General features: G+C 31.6%; 1 protein-coding gene across 2 annotated transcripts; it reads left to right on the top strand.

The window, feature by feature from the left end:
- Positions 1-40: 40 nt before the first annotated feature.
- Positions 41-23,561, top strand: LOC134706832 (116 kDa U5 small nuclear ribonucleoprotein component-like). 2 transcript variants are annotated; one of them, XM_063566139.1, is made up of 25 exons: positions 41-159; positions 2,767-2,911; positions 5,874-5,993; positions 6,662-6,777; positions 7,347-7,422; positions 8,317-8,382; positions 8,988-9,023; positions 10,125-10,215; positions 11,115-11,197; positions 11,527-11,693; positions 12,408-12,535; positions 12,946-13,009; positions 13,397-13,487; positions 14,427-14,690; positions 16,423-16,616; positions 17,236-17,347; positions 17,932-18,072; positions 18,721-18,814; positions 19,347-19,437; positions 19,809-20,022; positions 20,440-20,527; positions 20,817-20,935; positions 21,206-21,300; positions 21,552-21,813; positions 22,435-23,561. In XM_063566139.1, the coding sequence occupies exons 2-25, from the start codon at positions 2,786-2,788 to the stop codon at positions 22,528-22,530; spliced, it is 2,934 nt and encodes a 977-aa protein (XP_063422209.1). In that variant the 5' UTR covers positions 41-159; positions 2,767-2,785; the 3' UTR covers positions 22,531-23,561. The 2 variants fall into 2 exon arrangements, with proteins under 2 accessions (XP_063422209.1, XP_063422210.1); XM_063566140.1 differs by having other exon boundaries at positions 51-159; positions 2,785-2,911.
- The last annotated feature ends 1,676 nt before the right edge of the window (positions 23,562-25,237 follow it).

Raw genomic sequence — 25,237 nt, 5'->3', positions numbered from 1 at the left:
AAAAAAACTCTCGGACAGTTTCATTTTAATACAATCTGAAATCTAGAGAAATCCGAAGGCCAAACGTTATATGTACACTTCCGGTGTCGGCGTCCCACATGTATTTTTGAAATATTGTTTTATCTATTGATTCCAGTACTTTTATCTTACACCGATCAGGTATACCATTACGCAACTCAATTATTTAACAAAGTGCCGGTTAAAGTGCATTTCTGTGACTGCCGTTATCAGTTGGGTCCATACTTATGCTTTGTTGTCATTTGAACTAAAAAAAATCACTACTGTTGTGAAAAAAATTATCCATATAAGCACAAATCTTAACATAGTCAATACAAAATAAATGCAACATGTCTGTTGTGCCACTGGAAGGATGAACATCTAACGCATGATTTAACCCTCTGTCCAACATCAAGAGAAATCTGTGTGCAATATTTCTTTCCACTCAAAGATCTTGTTACAGTATCATACAGTCAAAGGTATTATTTTCACTCACTCACTCTGAATTACCTGTCAAAGTACTTAAAGATTCATACAAACAAAACCGGAAAAAGGAAGTACATTGTAGATTTCTGCGCAGGTCCTGGATTTCAAAACACGACAAAAAAAAATTGAACGATTGATTTTGAGTTCATAAATACGATATTTTTTTTTTTTATTGAATTTTCTTCTGTTATTCGGGACGAATATTAGACAGAAAGAAATTATATTATTGAACCAATTTGATTCAAACACCTTATTCCTAAGGCAGCTTGAAAAGGAAGCAAGTTAACTTGTACTAAAAAAGTTAACTCGTACCACTGGGAAGTTGCACCACTGTAAACTCGTACCATTAAAAATATATTGAAAAATACGAATGTTTTATGTTTTTTTTTGTTGTAAACATAATAAAAATAAAGTTGAATTACTTGAATTTTATACTGGATTTTAATGAAAACTAAGACAAAAATAGCGAATGTTGTTTTTTTAACTGTTATTTCAAACTAGAACTAATGCTTTGCTCATTGTTGAAGGCCATATGGTGACCTATAGTTGTTGATGTTTGTGCCATTTTGGTCTTTTGTGGATAGTTGTCTCATTGGCAATCATACCACATCTTCTTTTTTATATTAATCCAGAAGAAAGTTCAACATTGCTTTAACTGTACCTTTAATGAATATACTGATTGAATTGATTAAAGTACATTTTACCAGTTTAACCTTTCTACCCCTGCTGTGCCTAATAGCAATACAGCACAAAACAGCTGTGCACCAAGGCACCCTACCAACACTGCTACTAAGATCCTGTTTAACTTTTCCCATAACTCAAAATATCTAAACATATATATTCTTAAGCAAGAAGTATGTAGACATATTTTAGAATATGTAAATGGATTACTCAATGCTAGGGGAAAAATCAGATTGAGTTATCTTTCTTTATTCGGGTGTGCTCCTTCTTTGGAGGATTATAAACAGTACGTTGATATAATGTAAATAGGAGCACAATATGGCGGCCGATTTAGATATTTTTGTATCAAAAATGAGGGCAGTCAATGACAAATACGTCTGAATTTTCTGTTTATTTCACGGAAAACAAGTAAAACAATGTCTTCAACAAGTTTATTATGGTCAACTTTCTGTCATTACGTTTCCTCCATGAAACTGTGGTAAACATTGCAAATTATGCCCTAGTTGGTGTATGCACATTTCTTCAAAGATAATTGCCGACTGACCGATTCTATTTGAATGAATTAATGTTGATGATCATTAATGACCCATCTGATATTAAACGGATAACCTACAACAACAGATCATGACACCAGTTGTAACCGTTAATTAGCTTGGGGTCATAAACAAAGTCATAAAATTTTCCCCAGGTAAAATTTAGTAGTTAGCGTATCTTATCAATATGAACAAATTAATATAAAATCGATCTTCAAAAAGGCAGGGCGCCCTGGAAACTGTAAAAATGGCACAGGGCGGCACTCTGGAAAGGGCAGGCGCCGCACCCTCTGAAAACGGCCTAGCTGGAACACTGATGTTTACAATTGTTGAAAGCCATGTGCTTTTTGGCGTGAAAGTAAAGTATATATTCATCATTAAATACCATTTAAATGCATTTAAATAAGTTGGTACGAGTTTGCATTGGTATGAGGTAATTTTAGTGGTACGAGTTTACAAAAGTAAGGGATAACTATAATTCCTTTAAAAAAGTCCACTAACTTAACCAGTCAGACGCCGTTATAACTCCAGGTCTACAACACCCTTCCTTCTTTTCTTTTTCCGCTGCACATCATCCATGTGAAACTCCCGAAGGGAATACAATTATTCCGTTTTCAGGGGTCTCCTCCGATCCTCCCTTTTAGCAATGTTTAGGAGAAACAAATTTTGTGTATGAAATATTTTATGAATGAAAATTTTTAGCCACCATTTTTTATAATTTGTTAGGTAGTACTAAATGTGTAACTGACAGCTGTGTTAAATTTTATCTGTAAATCAAAGAAGATGTATAATTATATGGCTTCACTTAACAGCTTAAGCTTGGGTGTCAAACATTCTGCAAATAAATGATGTTTACCTCTAGCAAACTGCCGATGTGTAATAACACTGTGTATTGGAAGATAATTGCAATTGATTTTGGTTACTTCCCTTTGATATATCCTGTTTTTAGTTATTTTTTTCTTTAAATGAGGTGAACTATAAGAAGAATATAAATGATAAATATAACTGAATTAAATATGTTTTGATATGAAAACACTTTCAAATGTTTTTTTTCTTCTGTATTTTATAGTTTTTTGTCCTGACTTAGGATGGATCAGGAACTGTATGATGAGTTTGGTAATTACGTAGGTCCTGAATTAGATAGTGATGAGGAAGATGAGGACGCTGATGAAGATCAGAACAGAGAGGATGCCATGGCTGAATATGCAGGGGAAGTAAGTTCATTTGAAACGAAAATTACAGGAAGATATCAGTATGGAACATCAAGCCAGTGCGATCACTAAGGCCTGTTTTTACCAAATTCGGAATATTGGTAGAATTCGATCTCTTATTTCTGTTGAAGCCTGTAAAACACTAGTATGCTCCCTAGTAACATCAAGGCTGGACTATGGCAATGCATTGTTGTACGGTACTAACACCAACATTATCAGTAAATTGCAGCGGGTACAAAACACAGCAGCACGTTTGATAACACGAAAAAGGAAATTTGACTCAATTACACCTGTTTTAATTTCGTTACACTGGCTACCCATACATTACCGTTGCCAATACAAACTTCTTTTATATGTGTACAAAGCACAGCATGGCAAGGCTCCGAGTTACCTTCAAAATTTAATTACGCCATACAAGCCAAGTAGATCCCTCAGGTCGGAAAATAGTATGCTCCTTCATCCTCCAAATGACGTTCGAACGAAAAGCTACGGTGAGAGGCGTTTTGACAAGGCTGCGCCTACACTCTGGAACAATTTGCCACCGTCTTTACAGAGTGTAAATTCCTTAGATGTTTTTAAAAAGCAACTCAAGACTCATTTATTTCGGACTGCTTTTAAGGATTTCTTGTAGTTTTTATATACTTTAATTGACTGCATTAGTTTTAGACAGTTTTATATATTTTAGAGTACATGCATTTTTATTTCTTTTATAAGTATCTTATAAATTTTAATTTGCTTGTTTAATTCTTTTAAGATAGTGCTTTGTAATCTATGATTTATGTATTTTTTTATTTTATATATTTTTTAATGTGAAGCGCTTAGAGTAATTTTTGTCATTATATAATGCGCTCTATAAATATTGTATTTATTATTATTATTGTTGTTAAAAAATTTCTCACAAGGGAAAAGTACATTTTGTATTCAATAATTTAAAAAAAAAACTATGCTCCCCTAAACAGCAACATGTATGACATTAGTTTATCCTTCAAAAATCATCCCTACCAGAGTGAATTTAGTGTTTGCTATTACAGTCAAACCTTGCTGAATTGAGGTATTCTGTGAGTCTTGGTTAAATTCACATCAATCACTTATTTATTTTTTTAGCTCACCTGGCCCGAAGGGCCAAGTGAGCTTTTCTCATCACTTGGCGTCCGTCGTCCGTCGTCGTCGTCCGTCGTCGTCCTGCGTTAACTTTTACAAAAATCTTCTCCTCTGAAACTACTGGGCCAAATTTAACCAAACTTGGCCACAATCATCATTGGGGTATCTAACCAAGATGGCCGCCATGGCTATAAATAGAACATAGGGGTAAAATGCAGTTTTTGGCTTTTAACTCAAAAACCAAAGCATTTAGGGCAAATCGGACAGGGGGTAATATTGTTAATCAGGTTAAGATCTATCTGCCCTGAAATTTTCAGATGAATCTGACATTCCGTTGTTAGGTTGCTGCCCCTGAATTGGTAATTTTAAGGAAATTTTGTTGTTTTTGGTTATTATCTTGAATATTATTTCAGATAGAGATAAACTGTAAAAAGCAATAATGTTCAGCAAAGTAAGATCTACAAATAAGTCAACATGACCAAAATGATCAGTTGACCACTTTAGGAGTTATTGCCCTTTATAGTCAATTTTTAACCATTTTTCGTAAATCTTAGTAATCTTTTAGAAAAATCTTCTCCTCTGAAACTGCTGGGCCAAATTATTTGAAACTTGGCCACAATCATCATTGGGGTATCTAGTTTAAAAATTGTGTCCGGTGACCCCGCCAACTAACCAAGATGACGGCCATGGCTATAAATAGAACATAGGGGTAAAATGCAGTTTTTGGCTTATAACTCAAAAACCAAAGCATTTAGAGCAAATCTGACATTGGGTAAAATTGTTAATCAGGTGAAGATCTATCTGCCCTGAAATTTTCAGATGAATTGGACAACCTGTTTTTGGGTTGTGGCCCCTGAATTGGTAATTTTAAGGAAATTTTGCTGTTTTTGGTTATTATATTGAATATTATTATAGATATAGGTAAACTGTAAACAGCAATAATGTTCAGCAAGGTCAGATTTACAAATAAGTCAACATGACCAAAATGGTCAGTTGACCTCTTTAGGAGTTATTGCCCTTTAAAGTCAATTTTTAACCATTTTTCATAAATTTTATATATCTTTTACTAAAATCTTCTTCTCTGAAACTGCTGTGCCAAATTGATCCAAACTTGGCCACAATCATCTTTGGGGTTTCTTGTTTAAAAAATGTGTCCGGTGACCTGGCCATCAAACCAAGATGGCCGCCACGGCTAAAAATAGAACATAGGGGTAAAATGCAGTTTTTGGCTTATAACTCAAAAACCAAATAATTTAGAGAAAATCTGACATGAAGTAAAATTGTTAATCAGGTCAAGATCTATTTGCCCTGAAATTTTCAGATGAATTGGACAACCTGTTTTTAGGTTGCGGCCCCTGAATTGGTAATTTTAAGGAAATTTTGCTGTTTTATATTGAATATTATTATAGATATAGGTAAACTGTAAACAGCAATAATGTTCAGCAAAGTAAGATCTACAAATAAGTCAACATGAACGAAATGGTCAATTGACCCCTGTAGGAGTTATTGACCTTTGTAGTCAATTTTCAATCTGCTTCCTTTGTTTAATATTCACATAGACCAAGGTGAGCGACACAGGCTCTTTAGAGCCTCTAGTTATTATTGTGGTAAGTTGCATGTTGATGACATTCATTTGGGAATATTTTTGAAGTCATGTGTATCGTCAAACAAAAAAGAACATAACCAGACTATTATCCATAAACAATGTTATTCCCAGTCTTATCATATCACTATGTAATTGAAATAGCACTGTTTCTCTAAAACTGATAAAGTACTATATTTTTCTGCATAATTTATTACACACATACACTTGTTAAACTTCAATGCATTGGACCATTAAATTTTAACTACCATTTAATTTTAGGATGACGATGATGACATGGATGCTGATGATAATGATGATGCAGCTGAGATGCAAGTTGTCTTACATGAGGATAAGAAATATTATCCTACAGCAGAGGAGGTGTATGGTCCTGAAGTAGAGGTATTTTTAAAAAAGAGCTTTAATCTTCTTAAAGACTACTTTCATCACGTATGATGGAATAGTGACTTATTAATTCATATACCATTACAATTTTCATATTGGACAAAATAGCAACTTCTGATTGTTTTAAGATGAAATAAATGTTGAATATTTGATGTGCATTAACCTCAGACTGCAACTAAAGAATCATTAATGAAATAAATGTTGAATATTTGATGTGCATTAACCTCAGACTGCAACTAAGAATCATTAATATATACATGTGTTATGTACCGTATACATGTTGATATTGATTGTTAGCTTAAAAAAACAACCTGCAAAAACAGGACAGAAAAAGAACAAGAAGTAAAGAATGACTTTTCAGAACTGAAATTTCTTAATGCTGTGTGAATTGAATGATTTATCAGTTCTTAAACCTGTAGTTACACATTATGACACAATTATATTTGAATTATAAATTATAAGAGTAAATGTATATCCAAGTCACAATTTATGAAAAATAAACCATTATAGATCAAAGTATGGTCTTCAACACAGAGCCTTAGCTCACACCAAACAGCAATCTATAAAAGGCCCCTAAAATGACTAGTGTGAAACCATTCAAACAGGAAACCCACGGTTTAATCTATATTAAAATATATAAATAAATCAATATGTTTTGTCAACAGACTATTGTACAAGAAGAAGATACACAGCCATTGACAGAACCAATTATAGCTCCTGTGAAAAAGAAGAAATTTACAATGGCTGAACAAGATCTACCGGAAACAGTTTATAATATGGAGTAAGTTGATAATAAAATTTCAAAAACTAACATAGACAAATCATTTGTAAAAGCAATGGTCAATTATGTTGAGTGGAAATTGCAAGTTATTTGCCTGGATATCCTTGAAAAGTATTTCATAATTTTGAAACAGTAGAATAAGTATGGATGTGTGTAAAAGATGGAAAAAGATACCAGAAGGACATTCAAACTCATAGATTGAAAAAAAACTGACAAGGCCATGGCTAAGACAGAAAATTACAAACCAAAGTACACAAACCACAACATAGAAAACTTAAGACTAAGCAATGTGAAACCCACCAAAAACTGGGGGTGATCTCAGGTTCTCCAAAAGGATAAGCAAATCCTGTTCCACATGTTGCTCATGTTAGTACAAACACGGTAATAAGTCTAATTTGGGAGGTCAAATTTCGTGAAAAAGGGATGACATTGTAGTTTCAACATTAGGAACATATCTGCTGAGTGTGTTTTAGTTAATACATGTAGTAATATTTTAAATTGCATTATAGAATTGTAGTTCAATCATTGTCATTAGTGAGCAAGTATTGAGAATTTATAAACGTTTTCAGATTTTTGGCTGATTTGATGGACAGTCCAGATCTGATCAGAAATGTAACATTGTGTGGACATCTTCACCATGGAAAGGTAATATTCAACAACTGCTGTGTTACAATGGATATTGAAAACAAACTTATCACAGTATTGTTAAATATACCTGGCACAATGCCAAAATATATTAAAAAAAAACCAATAGTATCAACAGGAAAAAAGATCAGGAGTACTTTAACTATACATTAGATGCAGTATGTATTTCCATATATTTCATTTTTTTTAAAATCAAAATCAGTGTTGATACTTAGAAAAACAATATTTATTTCAAGATTTTTCTAATCTTTAAGAATAATTATACCCCCGCTTTAAAAAAGGGGGGGTATACTGTTTTACCTCTGTCTGTCCATCCGTCAGCCCGTCCGTCCCATTAATATATTTCGTCGCATTTTTCTCAGGAACTACATGACAAGGATTTCTGAAATTTGGTTTCAGGGTTAATTTAAGTCAGCTATACTGTGAGATGCGTTTTCAGATTGATCACTTGACAACTTCCTGTTTACCGAACACTTGTATGATTTTACACATGATAGCCAAGTTGAAAATTTTCGTCACATTTTTCTCAGGAACTACAATACAAGAATTTCTGAAATTTGGTTTCAGGATTTATATAAACCAGCTATACTGTGTGATGCGTTTTCAGATTCATCACTCAACAACTTCCTGTTTGCCAAACACTTGCATATTTTTACACTATTAATATTATCCACTTGCGGCGGGGGTATCATCAGTGAGCAGTAGATCGCAGTTTCACTTGTTTTATTTAAATTTATTTTAATCAGTTCACATTGATTGTATGTAAATTTATGGTCTCTTTAAACAACATCACCATATAAATTACAATGTGATATTCCAATTTTGATAAAAAATTATCACCAAACTTCCTAACTAATATAACTTGATTTAAGTTTTGTTTTTTTATTTTTTCAGACTTCTTTTGTTGATTGTTTGATGCTTCAAACACATCCTGAGATGCAGGTCAATGATGAAAAAGATGTAAGTATTTATTTGTCTGCTATAAGAAAAGCAAACATTGTTTTAGCGCTGATTAATTTATATGTTTTCATCAGTTTAAGGATGTTGTAAAATAAAATTAAATTTGATGTATGGATCTTATTTTTATTGAATTTTGCTTTTGACAATAATCTACCAATACATTTTTTGTACAATCATACAACTGTCTCTAAACTGCTAAAACATTTATTATTCCTTCATTATTTGCTTTTGTAAAACAGAGGAATTTATATATCTTTTATAAAACAGAAAGCATTTTAGTATCTGTACCTGGCTTTTATAAAGCACAGAGCAATTTAGCATCTTTTTCTGGCTTTTTGTTCTTTTCTTGTACAGTGCTTTGGAGGGAAATCCTTCAATATCAAATTATATTGTCTCAGCAATACTTTCAATAATAGAGAAATGATAGAAAAAGAAAAGATGAAATGTATCAATTACACAGTTTGGAAAAGGGTAAACAGTAAAATGCATTCATGACTAAACTTGAATCCTGATACAGCATAATATTTGTTATAATGGATACCCAATATTTAACTGTTACTTTCATAGATTGTATTGACCATTTTCTCACCTGTTTTTCTTTTCAGCTTCGTTACTCAGACATCTTATTCACAGAGCAGGAGGTAAGAGTTCATTCACTGAACAGAAGGTTTGATAAGTCAATGTTTTCATCCTTTGTAACTAAGTCTGTTCAATATTTATAATGTTTCAAACAAGTGCATCATGTAAGCTTTATGAAACAAAAGTTATGTGATATCTAAAACATTAATTATATAAAACATACATTTTACAAATACATGTTAATTGGGTCATGGCAGACAGATTCAACAGTAAAGGATGCATAATTTTGCATGGAACTGGTATTGAGACTCAGGATTTCATCATCTTTACTATTGAAAGAGTTGTCTTTACTACTTTGAAAAAGTGCTATTTTAAGCCAAAATCCTCATACGAAAAAAGCATAGCTTGCTATTTTAGGGGGCTCACAGGTTTAATTTCTTTTTTTTTAATTATAGGATCGAAATTTTTTCTATGAATAAATTTTATCATATATTTGATAGTAAAATAAAATTTTAGAAATGGGGTCACGGACAGTCACTGTTTATTTAAGCTCACAATCTGCCTTTGAAAGTAGCATGCATTTTTGTTAAGGTACTTTTTTTCTGTTGAACTAATAGCAGAAATATAGGTAATATTGTAATAAAAAAAGAACTAAATTACAGAAATCCCCTTAATCTTACCACTAGTACACCTTAGTTCAAAAAGATATTTCTCAATTTTAATGCAAAGAGATGGCATTTTTGCACCAAAGGGAGATAATTTGGAGCTTTTTAAATTATATAAACATTTTAAAAGTAATCTGGGGCCAAAACGAATCAATTTTTTTGGTTGATATTTGTACCATTAAAGTAACAATTAATAGTGTAATAAATAAAATACATAATGAATAAACAAATGCTTAATAAATTTTCCTAAAATTTTTGTACCCTCAAGCCTCGTTAAATGATTTTGTTTTCTCGTTTGAATTGTTTTACATTGTCTTATCGGGCCTTTTTTAGCTGACTATATGCGGTATGGGCTTTTCTCATTGTTGAAGGCTGTACAGTGACCTATAATTGTTAATGTTTGTGTCCTTTTGGTCTTTTGTGGATAGTTGTCTCATTGGCAATCATACCTCATCTTCTTTTTTATATAAATAAATCATGAGATGATTTTACTTTCAGAGAGGATGCAGCATCAAATCAACACCTATAACCCTAGTGCTGCCAGACACCAGAAACAAGTCCTATCTTGTCAATATGTTTGATACGCCAGGTATTGGTTAAGACTGATACTCAGTTTTGTATGTGTCTGTATCACCCACCTTATAATAAGCTTTTGATAAAATGTCAAAGAATTGTTCGAATCTTTCTGTTTGGCTTAGCCTTAATAACTTTGACCTTAACTTATCCAGATATCATAATAGTTAATCTGAAATTGCAAAAAGTTTCAACTTATCAAATCTCTTGCATATTAACTTGTAAAAAATTAAGAACAACCAACTGTTGTTCCAATCATGAAAAAAAAAGAGTAAAATCACAAAAATACTGAACTCAGAGGAAAATCAATTTGGAAAGTCCATAATCACATGGCAAAATCAAATAACAAAACGCATCAAAAACGTATGGACAAGAACTGTCATATTCCTGACTTGGTACAGGCATTTTCAAATGTAGAAAATGTGGATTAAACCTGGTTCTATAGCGCTAACCCTCTCACTTTAATAACAGTCTCATCAAATTCCGCTACATTTACATGATGCGTTAAATAAACAGTCACAAATAATAAATTAGTCAAAATATGGGTACATCAGTCATCATCGTATAACAATTTTAAAAGGAACAATTTAATTAACAGGACACCAAAACATCTACTATCTATGAACACATTGATTGATTTGAGTGTCTGACGTCAGAAATTTTTTAAACGTCACATAAATTTGTCATTAAATGTGCATACAAACAATTTTAAATTTTACATAGGCAATGTAAGCATACAGGGTTAAAAAATCAAAAGTATTTAAGAATAAATTACAGAAATAGACCGAGATTCGAACTAGTCTAAAAGTTATAGATAGAATTTATGAGAATCCAAAAAATAGGAAAACCACACAAATATAATGCATGTACAATAATCCCCCAAAAAATCTTTATTATTTTCCATTTATTTTACAGGGCATGTAAATTTTTCTGATGAAACAACAGCAGCCTTCAGACTTAGTGACGGAGCAGTTATATTTGTAGATGCAGCTGAAGGTGTAAGTAAATATATGCATTTACTTGTACATTGAACCAATACTGTAGGTAACAACCATTTCAACAGGTTAGGAGATATCTATATTTATTAAGCTGCATAAACTGTTTTAAATACTTCAAGTCAGATAATGCAATCACAACTGAAATTCAAGCTAAGGAATTTAGTATAAAAAATGCCTTTGATCTTTTCATTGGCAATTTTTCTTAGCAATATGTTTTTTCTAAGCAAATGTTAGGTAGAAGGATCAGAGGAAAAATGTACAAACTGCTGCTAATACATTTAATAAGTTGACTGCAACTCTCAGTTATTGTGTAATATTATTGTATACAGGTAATGTTGAACACAGAAAGATTGATAAAGCATGCTGTACAGGAAAGACTTCCTATCACTGTGTGTATTAATAAAGTAGATCGACTGATACTGGAATTAAAATTACCGCCAACAGATGCTTATTATAAACTCAGACATATACTGGAGGAAATAAACAGTTTAATCAGGTAAGTTAACTACACTTTATACAGGTTAAAGTAGGGCAATAGATAGATGTATATTTTTTAATAAAATTGCTAGCAAGTAGCATGCTAGCGACTAATATAGTTTTTGAAAATAAATATCAAACAGCCAGATTTGCGGAGTAAGATTTTGACTGATGCAGGAACAAAATTGAAATCTGTACATTTAGATGGAATGTAATAAGTGTTGCAACTTTAGATAAAAAAAAAAAGACTACCTTTTTTATGCCCCACCTACGATAGTAGAGGGGCATTATGTTTTCTGGTCTGTGCGTCCGTTCGTTCGTCCGTCCGTCTGTTCTTTTGTCCGTCTGTTACACTTCAGGTTAAAGTTTTTGGTCAAGGTAGTTTTTGATGAAGTTGAAGTCCAATCAACTTGAAACTTAGTATACATGTTCCCTTTGATAAGATCATTCTAATTTTAATGCCAAATTAGAGAATTTATTCCAATTTCATGGTCCAGTAAACATAGAAAATGATAGTGCGAGTGGGGCTTCTGTGTACTGTGGACACATTCTTGTTTCATCATAAATCAATACTAAAAATTATTTTGTTAGTTAGCTTTTTAGCCTTCTATTAATCTACTTCATTGGTCGAATTGCATGTTTTTTAAAACAATTTAGAACCCTTTTCTCATTCTACATAAAACAACAGATGAATGTCATAAAATTAAGATTACATTGCTTTGTATACTTTCAGTGTTTACTCAGAAGAAGATGAAGGCCAGGTTATCTCCCCTGTTTTAGGAAATGTGTGCTTTGCTAGCTCATACTTCAGATTCTGTTTTACATTGGGATCTTTTGCTAAAATTTACAGTGATACATATGGTAGGTATTAAATATACCATAGAGATTAAATATAATTGGACAGATCAATAATTTGTAAACTTTGATGGTCAAGTTGCAACTCACATTGTGATGAATGCCTTGTTGTCTTTGCATCAAGAGTTTACTATTTTTTATTATTTTAAGATGACTCATTAATCAGATCTTTAAAAAAAATTGTGACAGTACATATAATCCTTTTGAGAGAGAAAGTTCAATATTCATATTTCAGTCCATTGTCAAGGTCAAACTAGTTAAGAAAGGAAGATAGAAGAGAAGTTATTATGAGCTGTCTTCCTGGCCTCTCAAACTGCCCTATTTTGGGATCTGCAAACAGTGTGTACTATCTATTAATCACACTTACAAATTAGATTCAGATAAATTTGTGACATTTTTTAATTTTTCTGTTATAGGTGGTATAAATGAAAAAGAATTTGCAAGGAGATTATGGGGTGATATTTATTTCAATGCTGCAACGTAAGTTTAATAGAACAGAAAATTAATATCTAGTGTTGTTGATTATTAGCTTATCAGGTTGGTTTTAACTTTATTTGTAATTTATTGTACTTTCTAAACAACCGAGCATGGCAACAACATGGATGTTATCTTCATTACCACATCTTATTTAAATTGCTTAACTTTGCGTAAATTGCTTAACTTTACATATTAAGGATGAAGTGCTGTAATCTTTTGACAAAGAGTATAAATAGTTTTGACTTAGAACAGAAACAAAGAGAATGTGGTGGGGGTTGGGCATATTTGTAAAGCTTCAAGCCTCCTTCAGGTCAATGGCTGCTACAGTTAAAGTCTGACTTTATTTTATGATATTTTAATATTCTTCACATGATATTATTGTTATTGTAGGAGAAAGTTCACAAAGAAACCTCAAACTGGATCTGCTCAAAGAAGTTTTGTAGAATTTATTCTGGAACCATTATACAAAATATTTGCACAGGTATGTTAACAATAATTAAGATATATTGGGTATTTAACTTGTTTAAAAACCCTAATGTTGACAAATTTTCTAAAAGTTTCTATGAATCTTATATCGCAAGCTTCTGTTTGCAATAAATAGTCAGTAAGTTATCTTTTTGATGATTACAAATACCAAATTTTTAGAATTCAAAATTTAAGGAATTGAAATCTTTAGAATGCAAAGGTACTGGTTTACCATTATCCAAAGTCAGGTTTTTAGCAAATATTAAAACTTTTAATTCTAAATTGAACGTTTCTTTTTGAAATTATTTTGATGTTTGAAAGCTTTGTCTGAAGCACATTTTGTATAAAGCAGTTCATACTAAAAATATGTACACAATCAACTCTTTTACACCCTATATTTTTTTTAGAATATGCATTCAATTCATATAATTACATTTATAAACTACAACAATGATTTTCATTTCAAGTTGTTTCACATTCAATTTTGTGACATTGTCATGGGAAGCAACTGTAGTCATGAATATTGCATTCTAATTAGAAATAAATACATGTAAATGTAATTTTGAAACTTATAATGATTTCTGTGGGCCAATCTTATATCGTAAACATACTTGTAACTTCATTATTAATTTTTTACCGATAAAATGAGGGTCATTAAATGTGATATGTTATGGATCCAATGACCAGTTACAATCATTTGCAGATCTCATCCATAAAAGATATATATTTTTGCAACATGTTTAAAATTTGTGTTAAAGCTAAAATTGAATATTTAGATGGCAAAACAAACCCAACAAACCCATTTGGTTCTAACATTGTCTTACCATTTCTGCAGATTTTAATAGACAATTAGTCATAATTTGTACTTATCTGTTATCATATATAGATTCCACAATAATAAATCCCTACTTATAAAATAGATAATTAAGAGTTGAATTATGATTGTTCTTGACAGGTTGTTGGTGATGTTGATGATTGTTTACCCAGAGTATGTGATGAACTTGGTATTGCATTAACAAAGGAGGAAAGAAAACTAAACATTCGTCCATTAATGAGATTAGTATGGCAAAGATTCTTTGGAGATTTCACTGGCTTTGTTGACATGATCGTAGAACATATAAAATCTCCTATGACCAATGCACAGACTAAAATAGAACATATGTATACTGGACCAAGTGATTCTGATCTAGCTGAGCTGATGGCACAATGTGATCCAGAGGTAAGAATATACATACATATATACTGGACCAAGTGATTCTGATCTAGCTGAGCTGATGGCACAATGTGATCCAGAGGTAAGAATATACATACATATACTGGACCAAGTGATTCTGATCTAGCTGAGCTGATGGCACAATGTGATCCAGAGATAAGAATATACATACATATACTGGACCAAGTGATTCTGATCTAGCTGAGCTGATGACACATGGGGATCCAGAGGTAAGAATATACATACATATACTGGACCAAGTGATTCTGATCTAGCTGAGCTCATGGCACAATGTGAGCCAGAGGTAAGAATATACATACATATACTGGACCAAGTGATTCTGATCTAGCTGAGCTGATGACACATGGGGATCCAGAGGTAAGAATATACATACATATACTGGACCAAGTGATTCTGATCTAGCTGAGCTCATGGCACAATGTAATCCAGAGATAAGAATATACATACATATACTGGACCAAGTGATTCTGATCTAGCTGAGCTGATGACACATGGGGATCCAGAGGTAAGAATATAAATACACATACTGGACCAAGTGATTCTGATCTAGCTGAGCTCGTGGCACAATGTGATCCAGAGATAAGAATATACATACATATACTGGACCAAGTGATTCTGATCTAGCTGAGCTGATGACACATGGGGATCCAGAGGTAAGAATATACATACATATACTGGACCCAGTGATTCTGATCTAGCTGAGCTCATGGCACAATGTGAGCCAGAGGTAAGAATATACATACATATACTGGACCAAGTGATTCTGATCTAGCTGAGCTGATGACACATGGGGATCCAGAGGTAAGAATATACATACATATACTGGACCAAGTGATTCTGATCTAGCTGAGCTCATGGCACAATGTGATCCAGAGATAAGAATATTCATACATATACTGGACCAAGTGATTCTGAGCTCATGACACATGGGGATCCAGAGGTAAGATAAACAAACATGTTTTTTTGTAAGACATTTTCTCTGAACAGTGAATATAAACTAGAATTGCATTTTTGTGCTGAAACCGGTGCCAGGGGCGGTCTTAAATTTGCATTGAGTTGAGAGATTTTTGACACCTGTTGAAAGCCTCTCTGTGACTTTGAGATTGAGAACAGCAATGAAAACGCTGTTCCTTTGCTTTTTGTGTTTTTAGGGCATGTACTGATTTTGTTCTATGGGTGGATACCCCATATCCTTTCTATAAATATTAGAAAAATATGAAATAGAAGAGAGAAAAAAAGTGTATGAACTGTTTTTTGTGATTTTTGTTTAAGTTTATTACCTTACCTTCTTTTGGAACAAACTTTATAAAAATGTATGATTTACTTCAGATTTAGATACATGTAGTGAAAACAGATATTTCAAAATTAAAAAATCTGTTATTTTAAAAAAACTTCTGGAAATCACATAGAATGTCTTTACTTTTAAATTTTAGGATATCACAAACTGCATTATATTACTATGTAAGGCTTTTAGTATGGAAAGGAGTTAAATTACCAAACTCAATTTATACAGAATGTTGAGAGTTGTCATGAATTTGTCTGTAATATTTGCAAGAAACATATTTTTATATTTTTATGCTTGTGTTTTTTTCTTTTTGTTATTTTTTCAAGCGTTGGATAAGAAGACTTATTAAGCAAAACTTCTTTCATTATCAATAGCTATTGTTAATGAATGAATAATTTTTATTATGATATATGAAAATCAATAAAATTTCAGGGACCATTAATGATCCACACTACAAAATTGTACCCAACACAAGATGCTACAAGTTTCCATGTGTTTGGAAGAGTCATCAGTGGTACTTTACATTCCAACCAGGAAGTAAGAATACTAGGAGAAAACTATTCTCTTCAAGATGAGGAAGATTCAAGATTTGGTCAAGTTGGTCGACTTTGGGTGTCCGAGGCGAGGTATTGATTAAAAACAGCTTACATAAATGTTATGTTCTAAAAGTTATACTGCTTTTCATTAACATTGCCACTTAAATATAAATGAATAATCAAGTTTGCTGGATAATTGTCTTGCATCATTTTTAGAAATCCTCGATGACCAAAATGCCAGTTGAAGGAAGCCTACGGTTGCGGGAGTTTCTCGCTACATTGAAGACCCATTGGGGGCCTTTGGCTGTTGTCTGCTCTATGGGGGGTTGTTGTCGCTTTGACACATTCCCCATTTTCCTTTCTCCATTTTATTTGGTTGACTTTCTTGTAAACTTGTTCTTGTTAGAATAATTGCTCAATCTGTCAGTTTGTGATTAAGATTGAAATCTGAAGAAAGTGATTATCCATAGTAAAGTCTGTTTACAACCAGCAACAATTTGGTCCATCATTGAATATTATTTTATTGTACCAAGTCACAAACTAGACTTTAAATTCTCATTTTTTTATTTGAAGTAAGAAATTTCTAGAAATAAGACATTTAAAAAATCTATGTTTACCTGGATATTGTATGAAATTTTTGGACAGATAATTAAACAGAATTAAAATATCAACTGCTTACAGAATCAGTAATATTACATTATGTTTTCAGATACAAAGTAGAAGTAAATAGAGTACCAGCAGGTAATTGGATCCTTATAGAAGGTATTGACCAGCCTATAGTCAAAACATCCACTATTACAGATGTATCCAGTAATGAAGAGGTATATACACACATATTCTTGTTTTCTTTCTGTAAAACATGGTTTGTTTGACTCCCTAAGAATGTCTTTACGTATAAAAAAAACAAATTCTCCTGGCAACATCTGAAAAATGTAAAGATCAATTAATGAGTCATAGCTGTCTCTATTTGGAGGAACTTATTTCTTTTCTGTGAAAAATAAATTTATTTACAGAAATTTTTTCCTTACATTATGAAAATAGCCTTCAGGTCAACAAAAAGGTCATAAAATCAACAAAACTATGGCTGTTTTTCTATGGTACCTGCGAGTAAGGTCATGCAATGCAGTTAATTTCAACATTAATCACTTTTTGGCTATACATGTACCTTATTATTTTTTTCATGCTTTACCAATTATGAATGCATGTCTAGTAACTGCTCCACTCTGTCATTCCATTATTCTGTATTCTGTAAAATTACAATAAAGTTTTGGTACTTAATTTCAGATGTACACATGTTGCAACTGTTTGATATATGCAATTATATATGATGTTAAAAGCAGTATTATATCTTTTGAAACAACCATATTGGCCTATTAAGTAATGAATGTATCTTTAATTTTAACAGGTGTATATATTTAGACCACTCAAATTTAACACCAACTCTGTGATTAAGATAGCAGTTGAACCAGTCAACCCATCAGAACTTCCAAAAATGTTGGATGGTTTACGTAAGGTTAACAAAAGTTATCCACTTTTAAATACTAAGGTAAGTTGGAATTTTTATCACATATTTTATAAGTGTCTTTTTATTGGTATTTTTTTACAATTAAAATGAAAACTGGAAATGGGGAATGTGTCAAAACAGCCCGACCAAATAGCAAAAAGCAGCTGAAGTGCACCGATGTGTCAAAACACAGTGACAAAATCCAGCACCAAGAGGCAAGCTTCAGCTGGCACCAAACAAAAATATGTGCTAGTTCAGTGAAAAAGGATGTCATACTAAACTCCAAGACATTATTGAACTTCTGGTATTTTCTAACAATTATCTTTCTATTCGACTATTAGTATTTTCATACAATTTTCTTTTAATTGGCATTTTTTTTACAATTGTCTTTCTATAGATATTTATCTTACAGCTGTCTTTTCTATTTGTTTTTAGCTTACATATGTTAATTAATTGGTATTTATCTTGCAACTGTCTTTTTGTTAGATATTTATATTTCCAGTGTCTTTTTGTTGATGTCTAAATTGGTAGAAAATGGGAGCAATAGTGAAAAAAAATAAGGAGAGTAATTTTAATTGAAATTTTTAAAATTTTACTTATTTTGTTGATTTTATTTTAATGTTTTAAATACATATTTGACATGTTTAATTATTTTTTCCACCTTTTGAAATTTTGTTCCAATGTTTTCAGGTAGAAGAATCAGGAGAACACATTATTTTAGGTACAGGTGAACTGTATCTGGACTGTGTCATGCATGATCTCAGGAAGATGTACTCAGAAATTGGTAAGTACTCAGATAAGAAGAGAATTGCATATGCAGTACATAAATTATACATTATTTTGGCTGTGTCTGAATTCAAACTTGTACATAATTCCTATGATTGAAATCTTATTCCACAAAAAGGTCTTGTATTCTTGATAAAATTTAGTTAAGGATCTGAATTGTATTATGTTTTAAAAGCTTATTGCAATAAAAATAAAAATATCTTGTTCATTGAAATTTAGATGAATATTGTGTTCCTGCAAATGCACATGATACCTCATCAAATATATACTGCATAAGCAGGAACCAATGAAATATCACTAAATAGAAAAGTTGGCAACAGAAAAGGACAAATCATATGGTTTTTCATAAAATTTGATATGAAGATTACAAAGAGAAATTATTAATGTAAGGTCTAAAAAAAAACCAGACATGTTTAATACATAATGTTGATTTAGTGAGAGTAAGTTCAGGCTGAACAATTTTTTTGGTATAATAAATATTGCCCATCAGACATTTATGATGATTTTAATGTGTAAATTTTAAATTCCAGATATAAAAGTAGCAGATCCAGTAGTATCATTCTGTGAGACAGTTGTGGAGACATCATCACTTAAATGTTTTGCTGAGACACCTAATAAAAGGTTAGTATATTATATATGTTAATGGTGTATACTTAAGTATGTTTACATACATAATATAGGACTAAACATGTTTGTTGATTAAGATACAGTGGAATTCTTGGATGGAGGTAATAGACAGAATGTTTGTGTTAAGGGACAAAAGTTTTCCCTTGAATGCCAGGCTTTGGGGCTAAAGTCATTTATAGACTTGAGGGAGATAAGAATTGATAAAATTTTACAAATTATTTCAATCTAAGTAAAAAGCAGAACAAAGCAAGACATTGGTTCTAACTATGATTTTAAATTTTAGTCTACTTATGAATTTATATCAAATATTTTGCATTGAATATTATTAGAAATTTCCCATGAATTGTTGTTTAATTTCCTTCTAGAAATAAGTTGACAATGATTGCTGAACCTTTGGAGAAGGGATTGGCTGAAGATATTGAGAATGAAGTTGTACAAATAACATGGCCAAGGAAAAGGCTTGGAGAATTTTTCCAGACAAAATATGATTGGGATTTGTTGGCAGCTAGGTCTATTTGGGCCTTTGGTCCTGATGCTACTGGACCCAATATTCTTGTAGATGATACTCTACCATCTGAGGTAAGAACTTGTTATTTAAAAAATATATATATACTGTCTTAATAATTTTTCATTATCTACATGTATATGTTTGGTTATCCTTGTATAAGATACAAGTCCCTACACTGAATAATTAATCAGTGAAGCCATTTTAAATCTTGATAATGTACTGCTTAAATGCAACTTTGTCATAATAAGTAAAGTTACTTTGAATTCATTGAATGCTTGTAAAATTTAGAATTTTAATGAATATGTAATCATTTTCAATAATCACAGGACAAATATAAAAATGAGTTTCATTTCAACAAAAATGCAATAAAGTAACATACAATAATATATGATATAACATTAAATAAACTAAAATGGTTACCTACTGTAGATAATTGTGCAGATATACTGTAAGAATCTTCAATTAAAACATACATGTATTACTTACAGGTAGATAAAAGTTTACTAGGAGCTGTAAAGGATAGTATAGTACAAGGGTTCCAGTGGGCCACAAGAGAAGGACCTTTATGTGATGAACGTAAGTTTGAAAAAAATCAATCGTCATTTAAAAGTATTATAATTCTCATATTGCAGATTCAGCCGTATTATTTGAATTTCCCATTTCATGTAGAAATTCACAAAAGTATTCTTCTTAATTATTCATTATTTCAGTTCAGATAGACTGAATTATCTCATAAAATTTTAAAAATTGAATTATACACTGGTATTAAAAGAAACCTTAATTCTACTCAAAAAGTACCTAATTATAAGTACCCATTCACAGTTATTTATAATTTTATTATAAGCTTTATTATTTTATTTTTCAGCAATTAGAAATGTCAAATTTAAGATATTAGATGCTGTGATAGCACAGGAACCAATCCACAGAGGAGGTGGACAGATTATACCAACAGCTCGTAGAGTGGCATACTCTGCTTTCCTTATGGTAAGATTTTGTTTTTCAAATGCCATCTAAGGAACTTTTAATTATAAACAGCTTGTTTCTTAACTGCAGGTTCCTAGACTAGTTTGCATGTCATGTATTTTATTGTTTATGCAGTGTAGTAAGAGAAAAGTATTCATTTTACACTAAGGAAACAATTAATAGCAATCTTATTCGCCTAAATGCATAGAATTGTATTCCCTTTGAATGTTTCCATGTTTGCAAAAGACAGAAAATTGCCACTGAATTTTATTGTATATATTGATATTTTAGGCTACCCCACGTATGATGGAACCATACTACTTTGTAGAAGTAATGGCTCCAGCAGATTGTGTATCAGCAGTATATACAGTTTTAGCAAGAAGAAGGTAAACATATAGAATTCTTATATTTTGCTTTTAATAAAGTCTCTGCCTATTGTTTTATTAGAGCAGTAATGAATTATACACTGAGAGATGTTGCTGGGTTTACCAATTGAACATCATATTCAATTGGTAAAGATTTTTCAGAGAGTAGAGTATACCTGACATAGATGAAAAAATAATTACATTTAAAATATCACATCTCAATAATTTTATAAATTTTTCTACCATCTTTAATTTACATTCTTTATTGACAGAGGCCATGTTACCCAGGATGCACCTGTACCAGGATCACCATTATACACAATCAAAGCTTTCATCCCTGCTATTGATTCCTTTGGTTTTGAGACAGATCTGAGAACACATACTTTAGGACAAGCCTTTTGTCTGTCAGTATTCCATCATTGGCAGATAGTACCTGGAGATCCACTGGACAAAAGTATTATAATCCGACCATTGGAACCACAGCCAGCCACACATTTAGCTAGAGAATTCATGATCAAATCAAGACGAAGAAAGGTTTGTTTTTGGTACTCTTCTTACTTAAATGGAATTAGGAAAATTCTGTATCATTTAAAAGTCAATTAATGTTGTTATAGAGCTGATGAAAATATTTCTTGTCATTTCTCACACTAAATGAATATAATATTATCTACTGCAAAGTATTGCGAAAAATGTGACAGGGTTAAAATCGTAATAATTTAAACTTGCATTTTGAAATTTTTTAAATGAATCACACATGATTTTACTCAATATTGCAAATTAAAATCAAATTTTGAACTAAAATGACAAAATCACAAAAATAAATGCAAGCAATAATTTCGGAATTTACAGTAATCTTATCTAATTTTATTTTTTGAATTGTTTACATCATTTATAAGAGTAGAATATGTTATTAAATAAATAGAACCATGTGTGTCACACGAAGCTACAAATATGATTCAGTTGGGGATTTCAAAGATCCTCAATGCATATGTGCATTTTGTACTGTGGAGTTAAAAAAGTTGTTTAATATGTTATTCTTCAAAAGAAATTGATTAATGTAAAAATGCAGTCTTACATACTTAATTTCTACAGACTATGATTAAGTTTTGAATGAGGAAAGAAGATTATATGTAATATTTTTCTATATAATTTTAGGGCCTAAGTGAGGATGTCAGTATCAATAAGTTTTTCGACGATCCTATGTTGTTGGAGCTGGCTAAACAAGATGTCATGCAAAATTATCCCATGTAGATCAATGCAATAGACTTTTTTAAACAAGACAACATGCAAAACTATCCCATGTAGAACAGTACAATCATGTATAACAATGTTACAGGGAAGAATAGGATGATTTACGTCTTTGATTGGAGTCCATTTACAGAACAGTAAAATTGGATTTTATCAGCAATAATCAAAGAAACAGGGAAAAATTATAAAACAGTGTGCTGTCATTATCTATCATGTTTTACATCATCATGGCCTAATTCAGGAATGACGTTAAAGACTTCTCTATGTTCAAGTTGTTATGTTAGTCATAGTAGTTATATTAATATGGAATATCACATTTTGTCTCTTTTAAAAGTGGCAAATGCACAATAGTAACAATTCACAAAACTATCTATGGACAATTCAACTTTAGCAGCATTTGGATGAGTGTATGCTACCTTTTCTATTTATCGAATATTCTTACGGTCATGTCCCTATTGTAATGTTGTTGTCACTCTCATAGTTTGTTTTGATTACTTTGTCATGACAATAGTTTGAGTCTGTGTGTGTATGTGAAAGAGAGTTGAAAGCATACTTTTACTTTTGATCTTTATGTGAAATTGATGAAAACAGTGAATGTAGTTTAATGCAAAGCAGCATTAAATATAATCATCAAGCTGTGTATGACAATAGCAATTTGCCTGAAATTAGACATTTGGCAACAAATAATCTGCATGGCCTTAATTGGCCAATTTGATTTTGTCACAATGTTAAAATGTTTGATCAAAAAGATTAGCAAATACTGTGAAAAACTATGGCAAATTGTTGTGTGCAGCTGGTCCAGATATTTTGAAATTTTTTGCAAGGAACTATCAAAGAGAAAAAATGATAAAATATCAAAAATAAAGCAACACATCAAAGAACTGTAACATTGATTTTAAGTGTTAAATGAAGAAGTATCATTTCTAAATAATCATAATGGTGGAATTAGGTATTATGGAGTTATGGTTATTTTGTAGCTGAACTCTACTAGGTGCAATCTTACCATTCTGTCAACAGCTGTGTATATTAAAAGTCGCAATTAGTATTTGATAATTTGTTATATTAAATGCTGTTATCAATATTGTTTCACATAATTGTGCCATCAATCATATGTGCTGTTTCACATTTGCATAGGAAATATATTTTCATCGTAAATCATTCATATAACTATAAAATAAAATAATACTGCATATGTGAGTGAAATTTTTGTCCATAGGCGTAAACAGATATATTTGGGAAAATTTGTGTGCATGGTAAGGCCTTTTTCAAATCAAACTACTTATGTTAATGTTTGGACCTTTTTTTAGCCCACCAATTTTATTGGGGTGGGACATTACGTTTTCAAGTCTGTGCATCCTTCTGTGAGGCTGGTCTTTTGTTTGTCCTTTGTTCTGTTCATTTACCTCTGTATCAGGTAAGAAGTTTGGTTCAAGATTCTTAAGCATGAAATTGTATTTAAATCAACTCGAAAATTAGAACTGTTGCTAATCATGCTTGTAACTTTATATAAGTATTTGCCAAATTAGGGTGCCTAACAAGATTGTGCAATACACAGATCATAGAAATAATATAGTGTGAAAGAGTCATCGGGTCCTATGACAATATATTTCATTTGATGTATATTTTAACTTCTTTTATTTTTTACATTGAATGACATTTAACATTCAATTTTTCTGGTGCAGGAAAATTGGTACCTTTAATGTTATTAACCACATTGGATCATTTATTTTTAGCTGAGCTTTTCTCATTACTTGGCGTCCTGCGTTAACTTTTACAAAAATTTTCTCCTCTGAAACTACTGGGCCAAATTTAACCAAACTTGGCCACAATCATCATTGGGGTATCTAGTTTTAAAAATGTGTGCGGTGACCAGGCCAGCCAACCAAGATGGCTGTCATGGCTTAAAATAGAGCATAGGGGTAAAATGCAGTTTTTGGCTTATAACTCAAAAACCAAAGCTTTTAGAGCAAATCTGACATGTGGTAAAATTGTTTATCAGGTTCAGATCTATCTGCTCTGGAATTTTCAGATGAATCCGACATTCCTTTATTAGGTTGCTGCCCCTGAATTGGTAATTTTAAGGAAATGTTGCTGTTTTTGGTTATTATCTTGAATATTATTATAGATAGAGATAAACTGTAAACAGCAATAATGTTGGGCAAAGTAAGATCTACAAATAAGTGAACATGACCAAAATGGTCAATTGACCACTTTAGGAGTTATTGCCTTTTATAGTCAATTTTTAACCATTTTTCGTAAATCTTAGTAATCTTTTAGAAAAATCTTCTCCTCTGAAACTACTGGGCCAAATTAAACCAAACTTGGCCATAATCATCATTGGGGTATTTAGTTTAAAAAATGTGTCTGGTAACTCGACTAACAAACCAAGATGGCTGCCATGGCTAAAAATAGAACATGGGGGTAAAATGCAGTTTTTGGCTTATAACTCAAAAACCAAAGTCCTAAGAGCAAATGTGACAGCAAGTAAAATTGTTGATCTGGTCAATATCTATCTGCCCTGAAATTTTCAGATGAATCCGATAATCGATTGTTAGGTTGCTGCCCCTGAATTGGTAATTTTGAGGAAATTTTGCTGTTTTTTGTTATTATCTTGAATATTATTATAGATAGAGATAAACTGTAAACAGCAATAATGTACAGCAAAGTAAGAACTAAAAATAAGTCAACATGACCAAAATAGTCAATTGAC

The sequence above is a fragment of the Mytilus trossulus genome, chromosome 2 (genome assembly GCF_036588685.1).
Source record: "Mytilus trossulus isolate FHL-02 chromosome 2, PNRI_Mtr1.1.1.hap1, whole genome shotgun sequence".
Taxonomy (NCBI): Eukaryota; Metazoa; Mollusca; class Bivalvia; order Mytilida; family Mytilidae; genus Mytilus; species Mytilus trossulus.
Note: the sequence above shows the minus strand (reverse complement) of the source record. Positions and strands in the feature narration are given on the sequence as shown.

Coding starts and splice junctions, on each gene's coding strand:
- LOC134706832 (XM_063566139.1), top strand. CDS start 2,786: ATGGATCAGGAACTGTATGATGAGTTTGGTAATTACGTAGGTCCTGAA. Junction 5,994..6,661: donor TGTATGGTCCTGAAGTAGAG/GTATTTTTAAAA, acceptor TTTTGTCAACAG/ACTATTGTACAAGAAGAAGA. Junction 18,073..18,720: donor ATCCACTTTTAAATACTAAG/GTAAGTTGGAAT, acceptor CAATGTTTTCAG/GTAGAAGAATCAGGAGAACA.